The 13270-nt window shown below is 41.1% G+C and overlaps 3 protein-coding genes and 1 long non-coding RNA gene across 4 annotated transcripts; all 4 read left to right on the top strand.

The window, feature by feature from the left end:
• Positions 1-7: 7 nt before the first annotated feature.
• LOC145483847 (sperm receptor for egg jelly-like) lies at positions 8-3740 on the top strand. The gene is made up of 5 exons (XM_081462394.1): positions 8-80; positions 369-1047; positions 1993-2596; positions 2747-2917; positions 3265-3740. The coding sequence occupies exons 2-5, from the start codon at positions 497-499 to the stop codon at positions 3331-3333; spliced, it is 1395 nt and encodes a 464-aa protein (XP_081318520.1). The 5' UTR covers positions 8-80; positions 369-496; the 3' UTR covers positions 3334-3740.
• A 262-nt stretch (positions 3741-4002) lies between these two features.
• LOC145485693 (uncharacterized) lies at positions 4003-5466 on the top strand. The gene is made up of 3 exons (XR_014049214.1): positions 4003-4150; positions 4688-4916; positions 5438-5466. It is a non-coding gene; the product is annotated as an uncharacterized LOC145485693 (long non-coding RNA).
• A 106-nt stretch (positions 5467-5572) lies between these two features.
• LOC145483846 (uncharacterized) lies at positions 5573-7352 on the top strand. Its single transcript, XM_081462393.1, has 2 exons — positions 5573-5732; positions 6363-7352. The coding sequence occupies exons 1-2, from the start codon at positions 5588-5590 to the stop codon at positions 7217-7219; spliced, it is 1002 nt and encodes a 333-aa protein (XP_081318519.1). The 5' UTR covers positions 5573-5587; the 3' UTR covers positions 7220-7352.
• LOC145485692 (polycystin-1-like protein 2) lies at positions 7351-13028 on the top strand. The gene is made up of 4 exons (XM_081464316.1): positions 7351-7728; positions 8388-9665; positions 10541-10715; positions 11308-13028. The coding sequence occupies exons 1-4, from the start codon at positions 7495-7497 to the stop codon at positions 13026-13028; spliced, it is 3408 nt and encodes a 1135-aa protein (XP_081320442.1). The 5' UTR covers positions 7351-7494.
• The last annotated feature ends 242 nt before the right edge of the window (positions 13029-13270 follow it).

Below are 13270 nucleotides of genomic sequence, written 5' to 3'. Positions count from 1 at the left end.
CTTTGTTGCTGGTAAACTGGAAAATTCTGTCGTTTCGACGGACAGCATATTTAAACCAGAGGTCGACGTCTCCTTACCAGGTAAGAAAAACAAAGCTTATGGTTTAATTTAACCAAATTAAAATAGAAAGTCTTGAAATTCGGCCCAAAGGGCCATCGAAGATGGATTCTTCGAGGAATTATCTTACAATACTGGCCTCGTGTATGTATTACGCCGAAACGTAAGCTATGTTTGGAAATTAGGATAGTTTTGGCTATTTATAATTAGTGTCTACATTTCCCTTCATAAGAAAAATATTTCAGGCCGGTCGAAACGTTGGAAAGTATGGCGTTATTCCAAATAACAGTTCTCCCTTTTGTTTTCTTTAGGAAACTTCAGTTGTTTTTTCCCTGATGCTGATATCCATGTGGATGGAACTAAAGCGTTAGCAAAGGAAGTCTTAACGATATCACAGTTAACGCTCTCACCGGTTATAACCTTCTGCCATCCACAGCCTATGTCGATCCAAGCGTCACTTTGGGAGACGTCCATAATTGTGGGAGATTTTCCCTCGCCATTTCAAGAACTCGGCAAGGGGATAGAGCAGGTATTGAACCCTCGTATTAACTGTACGGATTGTTATCCTGTCTATTTATATGTGAGGTTTACTGCTCATGTCAAGGAACTACGGAGAAAAACGTTAGAGAGCTTTATTCTTCTGAAAGTTGACCAACCAGAGCTAGTGGCGAAGATAGAAGGTCCAATGAAAGCTGCTAGAGGAATCGGCGAGATATCTTTGGACGCTTCTAAGTCACATGACCCCGACAGTTTCGCTGAAGGAGAGTTGAGCTTCACTTGGTTCTGCAAGAGTAAGAAGGATGAAGAGTTTCCTAAAGGAACCTGCCCATATGCAAGGACAGTTTCAGACGGAAAAATTTTCCTCGTTAATGTTAACAGACTGAGATCAAATCACCTCTATGACTTTAAACTCGTTGTGTCAAAAGGAACACGGATAAGGAAGGCAATTCACACCTTGAAGGTCCTTCCGTCTGTAAACTTCACTTTCAGGTGAGAAATGATGTAGCGATTTGTTATGATTAGTTATGAATAGTTCCACAGTAATAACGGAGTGACTTCATTTAGAGTAAAAAATTCAGACAACAGAATGCAAAGTGATGTCGTGGGTATATTTTTACAACTCCGTTAACTCATCCAACATAACCATAATGAAAGGAACTTGCTATGCATGTACAATTTAGTCTGAGCAGGCGAGTTTTTCAGTGTTCTGTGGTCAGCTCATTATGTCTTTGGTGTTTTCTATTTTAGTAAACTACTGTTTTCAGGTTTCCCTCAAGTTAAAGACAATTTGTACGTGGCCAAAAAACCTTGTCTGGGCTCCTTTAAACACTTGTTCGTGGCGAACGTATCACATCAGATGACAACCTCTCTCATTAGCTGAGTGATTTGCACACCTGGGCCGGGTTGTTCAAAGCCCAATTAAACTAACCCAAGATTAACAAGAATTTTGATTTTAGTTTTGTAACTTTTCGGTGAGGTTTTCTGTTTGTACTGTTCGTCCTTCAGTTTTGAGCTTGACTAAGCTCAAAATACACAAAACGTAAGCGGTAGAAAACATTTTTATACCAGAAAAATTAATACTTGGTTAACTTTTACTCTTGGGTTAGCGTTAACCGGTTTTCGAACAACCCGGCCCTGCCTGTTAATCTGATGGCTCAGTTTTAAATACGATTACACAGACCTTAATAAACACCCCCAAGATGGTTATTGATGTAGAGATAACCATATCTAAGTGAAAATGATATATAGTACCAGCTCAGTAAAAAACCTGAAGCCATTACCTCTAAAATGTACCACGCCAAGTTCCTTTTTAAAGTTATTCACTACACAATGAGCCTCTTCGCTCATTTTCGTGAAAACAGAGAGAGCAATTTCAAATCTGAGCTTTCTTCATATACAGTACATGAAGTAATTATTGTTTCCTTTTTCCCCGAGGTGCCGTGCAAATTGTGGAAAGAAAGTGCTTCAGTCCAAAACATTGAGGATCGAGCCCAAATGTGAAGGCAAACTGTGTGATCGTATCATCAAAACAAAATGGAGCATCCACACACTCAACTCTACGGTGAACAGCCGTTGGTGGAGAAAATCAAGCACCTTCGTTGTAAAAGATTTCTCTTCGGATGTTTACCCTTCAAAAACAAGGAATCCTCATTACAAAATAAGGGCAGTTATTGCAATTCGTGTACAAAATGAAGTCATCAAAGAAGAATACGATGAAAAAATTATTCTGAATTCCCCGCCATTTATCACTGATCGCAACAGTGGATGTTTTGTGACGCCAAACGAAGGTTACGCTGTAGAGACTATATTCAATATCTCTTGCTTGGGCTGGAGTGACGAGGACGAGCCCTTAAATTACGAATTTCGCTACAACACGAGCGATGGTTTGATAATCAATTATCCAAACGTGGGGACTGGAAAGAACACACTGTCGACAAACCTTCCTGTTGGTAATAAGGCTGATAATTTCGAGTTAAGAGTGGATGTGTACGTCAAGGATTCACTTGGAGATTTGACCATCAGCAGCGTGGCAGTGAAGGTAGGCTGGGAATTTTCAGCGATCAAACGAACTGCAGGTGCAGTTACCGCCCAAATTGCCAGACCTGCTAAGAATGCCTTTCTCTACTCTTCTCTTGGCAAGAGCTACTGCCAAGTTACCTTTAAAACTGTGTTATTTTGTTTCGTTTAGGTGAAGGACAAATTCTCTGAAGACGTCGCCAGAACCTTGGACAAGATTGCTAACAATGAAAGTAACAAATTCACTAATTACATAAACAGCAATAAACCTACCGAAGCGTCTGACGTGGCAATATCTGTACTTTCACTCTTGGAGCAGAGAAGACGTTCAAGTGGATCGGAGGTTAGTCTGCTCCTTCTGCGCTGTGTTAGAGGGATCCTAAAACTATTGTTTTAAATCATATCCTTTTTCGCTATACTTAACGTTACACAGATAAACATTGCTTATAGCGTGGCATTAAAGCATTGCCCAGGGAAAAGGAGAGGACAACAATAATCCGAAAACTGGACTGGGCTGCTTGAGGAAGCGAAACGCGGAACTTCCCCTTTTCACTGTGTCCCCGTTTTACTAGTCCTCGTTTTACTATCGTAGCCCAGTCTATTTGAGTTGCTTGTTTATCTAAAAAGAGGTTTTCGAGAAGTCAGAGATAAAATTAGTTGCTTTAATTCTGGTTTTTCTTTTTTTGTTAGGGAGAAGATGACAATGACCAACATGCAATATCAAAGGAGAAAGTCCGAAAAGTCAGTATAATTACATGAGACTGCATTAAGATTATCATAGGACAAACATACTGTGGATGGGTGTATAAGATAAATTCTACAGCTTCTAGTATTAGGTCTTGTGATTTCAGATTCGCTAGTGAGCTATCTTTCTGCTTGCACTGGCAAAAAAAGTTTTCATAGGTGTATGTCGCGCATTTGGTCGCCTAGTTTTGTATGCATCATTTGTGCGAGCACTGCATTTTTAAAATCTGGGCTTAGTTTTACCTTAAGAAAAAAAAAGACGCAAGCACAAGGCCCATTCGTTCAAAGAGTGGATAGTCCTATCCGCCGGCCGAGATAAACCGCTATCCAATGAATAAGTACTGACAAAACATGCTACGCTATCAAAATGATTTGTGCACGGCATCACGTTTTCCGTCGATTAAGCAAGGCGTCATGGTCAACTTTCTTCCCACTGGTTGACAGGTAGAAACTAATAACTTTGGATAAACCATCCATTTTTAAGGGCAACTCTATTGTATGACCGCAATGCATCTGGAACTATCACTTGGATAGCGGTAAAATACGAATTAAATAGCTCATAATCAAGAATTAACGGTACATAAATTAACACCTGAGAGTTGCGCACAAAAACCTGACTGAATTGAAATTCTTTCTTAATTTTTTTTTCTCACTGGTATATTTTATTCTATTGCGACCCTTAATCAAGTGTTTTGATCATGTTTAGTTAAAAGACAACATCATTGATGAATTGAGCAGAATCAAAATCGACAGCAAGGAACTTCTCACAAAAGTAAGCACTGCGGTAGCCATGGCAGCCAAAGAAAGAGATGAAATATCGCTAGAATCACAGGTACCGTCTTTTTGTTTAAATCGCTGGAATTAGTTGACTTAGAGCAATTATTTGTCTTTATTGCTTTATATCCAAAGACGTATGTAACGGCAATGTCGAGAATGAATCAATATAAATATCCCATGTAAAACACGCCTTTCCAGAGATCTCTGGGATAGCAAAAGGGAAAGGAAGTGAAATAATTTCTCTACTTGTACCTTCGTTTGTCGAAATGATGGGCCTGTAATTCTTCTTCGCCATACCAAGCGGTCACGTACCCCTTTCGCTCCAGGCGAACTTTTGGCAAATGTTCGCCGAGGTATTGTTTAAATCTCGACGATATTTCGCTTGACAAAACTAAGAGGTACTGCTTAGATTCGTGAAGTTTCGTTTGTTTAAACACAAACTTTAACAGCCCCCTAATGCAGCATGTTTTAAAAAACAAAGTGTTGATGGGAATTAGAACGATATTCTCAAAGTTTTGACCTGGAATTATGCTTAGTATCATTTAATAGCATTCTTCTCCGCTTCTGAGACAAAATGTTTTTTGGTACTCAGGAACAAGCTCTGGAGCGTCTGGACGAGGCGACAGATCTTCTTTCCAAACTCATGGACAATAACATGGAAGATGCCAACACTTTGACAAAAGTCAGCAAAAATCTGCTTCTTGGACTGGGCAATATTTTGAATATCTCTTCTCAGGATGCTAGCGTTGTTTCGATGCAAACAACGTGGTATAAGATTGACAAGGAAAAGGTATTGAAATACATACGAGAATTTGACTTGGGTATTTGCTTTGATTTGATACATTTACCTTCGAGTCGCATTATCGTGATATTAAGTGTCTTTGATACACTTCAAAGGACTGGACGCGTTTACTCTCTTCCGAATCGTTTTAGACTAACCTTTCCTGTCCTAAATGCACACTACATTGCAATGAACAGCACTGCATCGCACTGCATTGTAAGGCATTCCACAGCGTTGCACTACACACAGTATACTGCACTGTTCTGCAGTACACTGAACCACACCAATTATTCACTACACCGCAGTTTTCTTTTTTCACTGTTTTTTTTTTTGTCACTGCACCGCAGTTAACTGTTGTCACCTTTGCTGCACTAATTCGTCTCTGGTGCACCTGAGACAAATTCACTTTACCAAAACGCAGCACGCTTCACCGAAATAAACCTTGTTTATTGCGCTTCATTCGTGAAGCCCCGCACTATAATACACTGCGCTGCTGGGCTAAACGGTCGCGTAATCAATCCTTACATTTGGCTTAATGTTGTGTTTTGCTTTCTATCACAGAGCAAAAAATTTGCCCAGAAAGCTCTTAAAACGATATGGAAACTTCGAGACTGCCTAGTTGTCGATAAAGGTGACGATGAACCAGTGGTAATTACCAGTCGATACCTTTCCATGGTTTTGTACAGACAGGAGAACGTGAAAAACGAAACAATGATAGGAGATGCAAAGACGAAATTCATCCTACCGTTATACAAAGGGCTATTCAGAAGACAAGGAGTGGAGAAGGCTGACATCACCTCGAAGATTGTCTTATTTAAGGGGAACCCTTACACCTGGCACAAAAGTGCATTTAAAGGTGAATGCCATGAAATCATTTTAATCTAATTTTCAATTATCTTGAATTAATTTTTTCAAGTAAATTTTGAATATAAATATATATATATATAAAACATAAAATGTCATTATTGTGCTTACACGCGGCAAACGAAAGAATGAACGGAAAGGAATGAATAACAAACGAACAAATGAACAAAAAAACAATTGGTCCTTATTAAGGGGAAAGTAGAAGCGCGGTAGCATCATGGTTAATGCACTGGTCTCCGGATCGACATTTTACTATCACAGAGCCTCTCTCATCTCAGATGTATAAATGCGTACCACCGAATTTAGTACGGAGGTATCGCTGCGATGGACTAGCATCCCATCCAGGGGGAGTAGACTTTTTCCTAGTCGCTTCTTGCTACAGAAAACGGGATGAGCACCGACGTGATGGGCCACTTGACTCACTGATGCAGACTTTACCTAGCTACTAATGCGAAGAAAACAAACCAGAAATGATATTGAGTAAACCATTGACGCACCGTGAATGAAACAGCCAACAAGCAAACAGAAAAACGAACGAACGAACGAACGAACGAACGAACATACATACATTCATACAACAATAATGACAGGTTTTACTTCATTTTCCTTGTTTTCTTTTTAGTTACATCATGGGTTATTGATGTAGTTCTTCAAACAGAAGACAAAAGAAATTTAAACGTCTCCGACTTGAGGAAGCCAGTACATCTGTACATTCCACAGAATTCTGGCAATGGTTCACCGGCCGATGTGACGAAAAATACAGTGCAATATTTTGTTAAACCGAGCTATGACATTTACGAGTCTAAGCTCATACAATATCATAAAATAAACATACCAGACCAGGGCGATGTGGTGTCTGTGAAGCTGCATCCCGAGAAACACGCTACACCACTGCGTGTCTATGTGAGTTCCTCTGACTACCCGACGCCTACGGAGCACAACTTTTCCATCGTGTTACCTTGCAAGAAAGAGGAGCGGAAATGCAACAAAGATCCCTATGTGTTCTCATTCAACACTTCTCATACCGGGAACACTGGAATTCATTACATTGGCATACATTATTACGTGAATATTACCTACGACGTCATGTTTCAAGATGAAGGGAAACTGATAACCATGAATGGTTCCGTCCAAGAGCGGCCAAGGAGATCCATTGACTGTGATAGTAGAAGCAGAAGGCAGAAACGTTCTTGTATTGGTGTAAAAGACCCTCCTCCTCCCCCCACTCCCGTTCCCATCGTTCTCAGATCGGAGTATAATGTCAGTACTGATTTGAATTACACGCTGTCTGTAAACATCGGAAGTTGTTTCTATTGGTCTGAGGTCAAAGAGCTGTGGACGGACGAAGGTTGCAAGGTAAGACCAACTCTGGTTTATATCTACAAGAATGCGTCATGTGTACCTAAGTTCGCACAACGGTTTTCTGTTGGAGATGATAACTTCAAAAAATCGGTTTTCAAGAAGGGAAGGTTCCTTTAAAACGGCCACTCGATAAATTTATTCACAAAAGTTAAAAGAAGCGGTTTTGAGGACAATAAAGTCGCTATATCCAAATCGCTTGTTTTGAGTTCATTCTTTCTACTGAGGATTCTTGGTGGAATATAGAGGCTTGTCTGGTCCTTGAACGCATTTTTTTGCCTGAATGTAAAGTGATAGTTTTAACGTCTTTTACCAAGAAAAATAATTTCAATTATTCTTTGGTAGAAAGAGCTAGTGATGACTGTGGGGGTGTTCTTTCGTCCTCTTTCTAGGTCATGCCTGAAACAGTTTCGGGCAGCATTCTGTGCCTGTGCAATCATCTGTCCGCTTTTGGTGGCGATTTCTTTGTGGAGCCGAACAAAATTGAATTCAAAACGGTCTTTGGTAAGTTTGGTGACCTCGGAGAAACCAAGAACTTTGTTGTCCTAGCAACAGTGTGTTCCGTGCTTTTGCTCTACACGATCGGCGTCATCTTCACTCGACGAGCGGACAGCCGAGATAAGCAGAAGGTTAGTCATCAAAGCTGCTTTTATTGTAAACATTGTTTCGTGATGCCTGTCACGGGAAAAGTCACATAGATTTGTGCGTATAGGTCCATGTATGCAAACTTTCTCCTAAAATCCAGTTCCTCGCTTGTGGTTTGTTAATGCCTTACTCGCCTCGCTATTATTGGCCAGCAGTGAAAGAGACTTATTTAGTGGCAGCTAAACAACGGCCATATTCCATTCCAAATATGAGTCAAAAATCCTAAAGTACCTTAACATTAGAAGTCCTTTAATATGCCAACCACATAACCACCACCAGCCTCACTCCATTTTCCCCTGCTGTAGTCAGCGCGGAGTAAACAAATGTTCGAAAGGTCCCGAACATAAATATTGGTTATCTTAAACATCTTGAAATGGTATGTCCTGAAAATATAAGAGTGGTGACAAATATAAAACAGGACTTAGGAGACGCTTTGAGATTAAAAAAAACCGTCTTTATTCGTTTGTTCGTTCACTCACTGAATTCGATTGTTGGACAGTTCAATCAGTCGTCGTTCGGTCATTCGGTTGATTTTAAGGTCAGTAGCGACAAGTCGATCATGCAGTAGTTGGTTCGTCTGATTTGTTCTTTTACTCGGCATTGCCTTACCAACTTATTGATTTTCTCTTCCGATTTATTGCAGACAATACCAAATGTTTATCTCCTCGATAGCTTGGAGGAAGGACAACACCATTATCGCATCTCCATTCAGACGGGAATATGGTTGGGAAGCGGCACCACAGCTAACGTTGGAATAATCATCTATGGCGAGGACTGTTACAGTGACCAGATCATACTTAACGACTCCGCTTGCAAAAAGATGTTCTTTGCTCGAGCGAGTGTGAATACATTTACCGTGTCTCTGCCTAGGCGCCTGGGACCTCTCTACAAAATTAAGGTGTGGCACGACAACAGCGGGGAGAGTCCTGGATGGTTCTTGAGAGACTTTGTGATAACAGAGATGGATACGCAAGAGCAGTGGCACTTTCTCGCGAACAGATGGTTGGCGGTTGAAAAGGGTCGAGGAGAAGTCGAAATTCTGCTGAAAACTTCAAATAAAGAGGAAACGTCTAACTTTAAAAGCCTCCTCTCTTCAAGGGTTTCAAAACGATTGGCCGACGGACATTTGTGGATATCGGTACTTACTAGACCACCACAAAGCTTGTTTACTCGAACGCAGCGTTTCTCGTGTTGCATATCGGTGTTTTTCCTAGCTATGATTACCAACGCTATGTTCTACGACTTTGGCGAGGAAGCCGAAGATACTTTTCAACTTGGTCCATTGACTATGAGTTGGACGCAAGTGAAAATTGGAATCCAAAGCGCTATGATTGCGCTGCCAGTGAATGTATTTATTGTAACTGTTTTTAGAAACGTGAAACCAAAGAACAAGCCTCATGGAGACAACGATAACGAAGAGGAAAATTTATCAAAGGGTCTCCCTCATTTTTTTGTTTATATAGCGTGGATTATGTGTATTCTTGCAATTCTTTCTTCAGCGTTCTTCACTGTGCTCTATAGCTTATCTTGGGGAGCCAAGATCTCCAACGAGTGGCTCACTTCCATTCTCGTCTCTTTCTTCCAAGACGTCATTATCTTGCAGCCCATTCAAGTTGTTCTAATTGCTTCTTTGCTGTCAATATTGATTAGAAAACCAGTGAAACACGATCCAGTGCATGGTTTGCCTCGTAAAAAGAACCCGTGCGAGGAAGATTATAAAGTACAACCGCCAGAGGAGACTGTGTTAAAAAAGTCGCGAATTTTCAGGACGAAACTTCAAAAGATGTTTCGCGCTATCTTGGAGATTAGCTTGTTCTTGTTTTTTGTCCTGTTACTGTTCGTTGTGTGCTATGGAAACAGGGAGACCTCAAGATACCAGCTTACTAAATCACTTAAGGATATTTTTGTTAAATTTGATAAGGTAGGTGTTCAATTGAACCAGCCGATTCAACCAGCCAGCTGCCAGCCTGTTATCAGTCAGTCAACAGTCAATCGGTCGGCTGATTAGTTGACCAGTCTGTAGGTCGGTCAGTCATTTAGGCTGTCAGTTGGTCAATAGGTCGGTCGGTCGGTCATTCATTTATTCATTATTTACCCATCCATTCATTCATTCATTCGTTCATTAATTAATTAATTAATTCATTCATTCATTCATTCATTCATTCATTCATTCATTCATTCATTCATTCCGTCAGTCAGTCAATCAGTCAGTCAGTCAGTTAGTCAGATATTCCATCAGTCAGTCGATCGGCCAGTCAGTCGTCAGTCGGTCTGTCAGTCATTAATTCAGTCAGTCAGTCAGTCGATAAATCGGTCAGTTGGTTAATCGGTCGCTCAGTCGCTCGGTCGGGAAGTCAGTCCGTCACTCAGTCAGGTGGTCGGTTTTTCAGTCGGTTGGTCGGTCCGTCACTCAGTCAGTCAGTAAGTAGGTCAGTCAGTCCGTCGGTCTTTTGGTCAGTAAGTTGGTCGGTCACTCAGTCGGTCGGTCTGTCAGTCGGTCGACCGCTCGGTCGGTCGGTTGATCGATGGGCAAGTCAGTCAGTCGGTCGACCAGTACGTCAGTCAATATCTCGGCCAGTCAGTTAGTATGCCAGGCGTAGGGATCAGTACCTCAGCTGGTTAGCCAGTCGGTCGGTAGCCAGTAAGTCTGCCGAGTAACTATCATAATTTGGGTGACTCAAACGTTCAATAAGATATTTTTGGGTGCAATATCTTACTCTTAGAACTGCCACATCAATCCTCCTGGTTCTTGCAATAATATTCTCATATCAATGTTGTGCTGTTTTTATCGCACAGCGAGTCAACAGCACCGCAACTTTTTGGAATTGGACCCGGCAAAAGCTCGTACCAGGCCTCTTTCTCTCTGAATGGTACAATGGACAGCAAGTCAATCTAGAGGAAGGGTTCATAAGTAGTGGATATCCCTTTCTCGTGGGCATGCCCAGACTCAGACAGATCAGAGTACAGCCAGGTTAGACTGTGAATCATGCGTAATATGGACATTTCCAAACATATATAATAGAAACATGCAGTGCCTAACTTCGAGCATGAAAACAAGTTCCCCGAAAGTGTGGTTATGATGTCTTTAGTTTGGTAATACAACGTAACTAGTAACCCCATTTGTCTACTTTTTAGCCTTGACAAATAAGACCTTTGTATGCAAATAGTGGGAATATCGTTGGAATTAACAGATTGAAAATAATATCTCTTTTAAACCAGATGTAACCCTGTTCTCAGTGATTAGCAACCCTTTCATATAAGCCATTTCGTTCGAGGAAACCTTCATTAAATAACCTTCACGATCCGTTTTTAGCCAAGCCTCCCCCCGCGTTCCTACTTGTAACCCTTTCCCCGCCCCTTTTTCCGTATAATTTTTGGTTAGAATTCCCTTCCGTACAAATTAATTTTCTAAGCCTCTCGTGCATATATTTTTAAATCACGTTGTTGTTCCCTGTTGCGTTGCTTGTTAATGACATACACGCCGTTTTATTTGTCAGTATTAATAAGCTCTCCTGTCTTAATAATCCCCAAAACCGCCTTAACATATAATTCTTGCTTTGTAGATGCATGTCAAGTTGAAGATTACGTGGTAGTGAAGCGATGCTTACCATATTATAGTTTCCGATCTGAAGATAGGACCGCCTACAGCCTTCGTGACTGGACACCCGTCGCCAACATCACCGAATTCGAGGTCTCATTTAAGCTAGATGATTTGTGTCCGAAGCCTTGGAGGTACCGCACCGCAGATTCTTTAGAAACGCTTTCATTTCACGGTTATCACGCCATCTATGACGGCGGAGGTTATGTTGCTGATCTTGGATATAACGCTGAATCAGCACTGGAAGTAATACACGATCTGGAAAACAATAGCTGGATTGATGATAGAACTTTCGCCGTGTTTATCGAGTTCACCGTGTACGAACCTTCAAGCACACTCTTCAGCACAGGAAAGTACCTCTATGAGAGGTACCCAACGGGAGGAACCAAAACAACTGGCACAATTGAGACCCTGATGATTTATTACCCGACAGATCCCAGTTATAGGTCTTTCTATCTAGCTTGTCAACTTCTCTTTATTTTCTTGATATTCGGGTTATTCGTCATGGAGACTGTAAAACTTTATTTCCAAGGATGTAGATATTTCACTCACTTCTGGAACTTGGTGGATATTCTCCAAATTAGCAGTGCTGTGGCCGCGATTGTTTCGTACTTCTTCAAGGCAAAATACACTAGTGATTTTGTGCGAAGAGTCAGAAAAAACCCCTTCGACACGTCAAGCTCAGACTACATCGTCCAGTGGTGCGATCTCGAAATATGGTTGCTGTCTTTAGTGGCTTTTCTCGTGACAATAAAAATGCTGAGATTGCTAAAATTCAACGATCACATCTGCCACTTGACGTACACGGTGAAATCAGCTGTCAGGCATCTCGTTTCTTACTCTTTGGTTTTCACAGCTACACTCGTGGCCTACACACAGCTTGGAACTCTTCTATTCGGAAGCAATGTGTCGTCATACTCAAACATGACGCAGTCACTGAGGATGCTTCTAGAAAGGCTTCTGGGTAATAATATGTACACAAAAGAGCTAAAGGCAGTGAATGACATCATGGGTCAATTGTTTACATTAGCATACTCGTTCTCAATCGGAATGATACTGATCAGCATGTTTTTAAGTATTCTTTATAGCTCTTACAGCGAGATAAGGCGAATCAAGCAAGGCCGATTTCCTAATGTTGAGCTGGCTCACTTTGCGTGGCGATATTTCATCGAAAAACTCCAAACGTTTTGGCGCGACAAAAAAACATCCCTCAAAAGGAGAAACAAAGTAGAAAAACCGCACTTAAAGAGAAAAAATGCAAAATACTTTAGCGTTCCTAGAATGAACGCTTTAGAAGATGCAGATGAATTCTTACGCACGACGTATGATGAACTCAAGTCAACCGAAGAGTGCCGATGTCTTTCTGCGGAAGAAATCCAGTTCGAAGAGGCAACTATTGAAGAATTCGATGACATTTATTTAGCGGACGAATACTCTTCCCTGAAAGACGTGAGGAAAACTCTGTTCCAAATAGGAACTTCTTTCTTCCTCACCAAAAATCAGTGGAGCTCGGGAAGTCTGAGCTACAGCGACGATGATAGGGATGAAATCAGTTCACTGAGAAGCGAGTGGAGCTACGGTAAGGAAAGTAATCAAATGCAGAGCTTGTTCAGCCTCAACAGGATAGAATCCGACTCCTCGGAAGATGATATAGATGATCTGGTGGAAGGGCCTCTAAAAGTATAGAGCCCTTTGTTCATGTTTGTTTTTGTTATTTCTATCTATTTGCATTGAAATATAATGCAAGAGAACATTTCAAAGACAGTTAGCGAAAAAAAAATTGGCACTGTACAGAGTTAAGAGTGGCTAACATTTTCAAGTTGGTTACTGTATTGTTACCTACTCCATAAGTAGATTGGCGGTTTCTACCCACCTAAAGCCCAATTCCGCTGCGTTCCGTTATCCAAAAATTGTTTCTAAACATAAAA

This window comes from Orbicella franksi, chromosome 4 (genome assembly GCF_964199315.1).
Source record: "Orbicella franksi chromosome 4, jaOrbFran1.1, whole genome shotgun sequence".
In the NCBI taxonomy this organism is placed as follows: Eukaryota; Metazoa; Cnidaria; class Anthozoa; order Scleractinia; family Merulinidae; genus Orbicella; species Orbicella franksi.
The sequence above is the reverse complement of the archived record's forward strand: the minus strand, read 5'-3'. Positions and strand labels throughout refer to the sequence as shown.

What these genes read in the sequence shown, in the direction of transcription:
- LOC145483847 (XM_081462394.1), top strand. Translation starts at nt 497, where the DNA reads ATGTCGATCCAAGCGTCACTTTGGGAGACGTCCATAATTGTGGGAGAT. An exon ending in TCTGTAAACTTCACTTTCAG is followed by an intron (nt 1,048 to 1,992) that starts GTGAGAAATGAT and finishes TTTTTCCCCGAG; the next exon opens with GTGCCGTGCAAATTGTGGAA. An exon ending in GACGTTCAAGTGGATCGGAG is followed by an intron (nt 2,918 to 3,264) that starts GTTAGTCTGCTC and finishes TTTTTTTGTTAG; the next exon opens with GGAGAAGATGACAATGACCA.
- LOC145483846 (XM_081462393.1), top strand. Translation starts at nt 5,588, where the DNA reads ATGATAGGAGATGCAAAGACGAAATTCATCCTACCGTTATACAAAGGG. An exon ending in GCACAAAAGTGCATTTAAAG is followed by an intron (nt 5,733 to 6,362) that starts GTGAATGCCATG and finishes TTTTCTTTTTAG; the next exon opens with TTACATCATGGGTTATTGAT.
- LOC145485692 (XM_081464316.1), top strand. Translation starts at nt 7,495, where the DNA reads ATGCCTGAAACAGTTTCGGGCAGCATTCTGTGCCTGTGCAATCATCTG. An exon ending in ACAGCCGAGATAAGCAGAAG is followed by an intron (nt 7,729 to 8,387) that starts GTTAGTCATCAA and finishes GATTTATTGCAG; the next exon opens with ACAATACCAAATGTTTATCT. An exon ending in TTTTTGTTAAATTTGATAAG is followed by an intron (nt 9,666 to 10,540) that starts GTAGGTGTTCAA and finishes TTTATCGCACAG; the next exon opens with CGAGTCAACAGCACCGCAAC.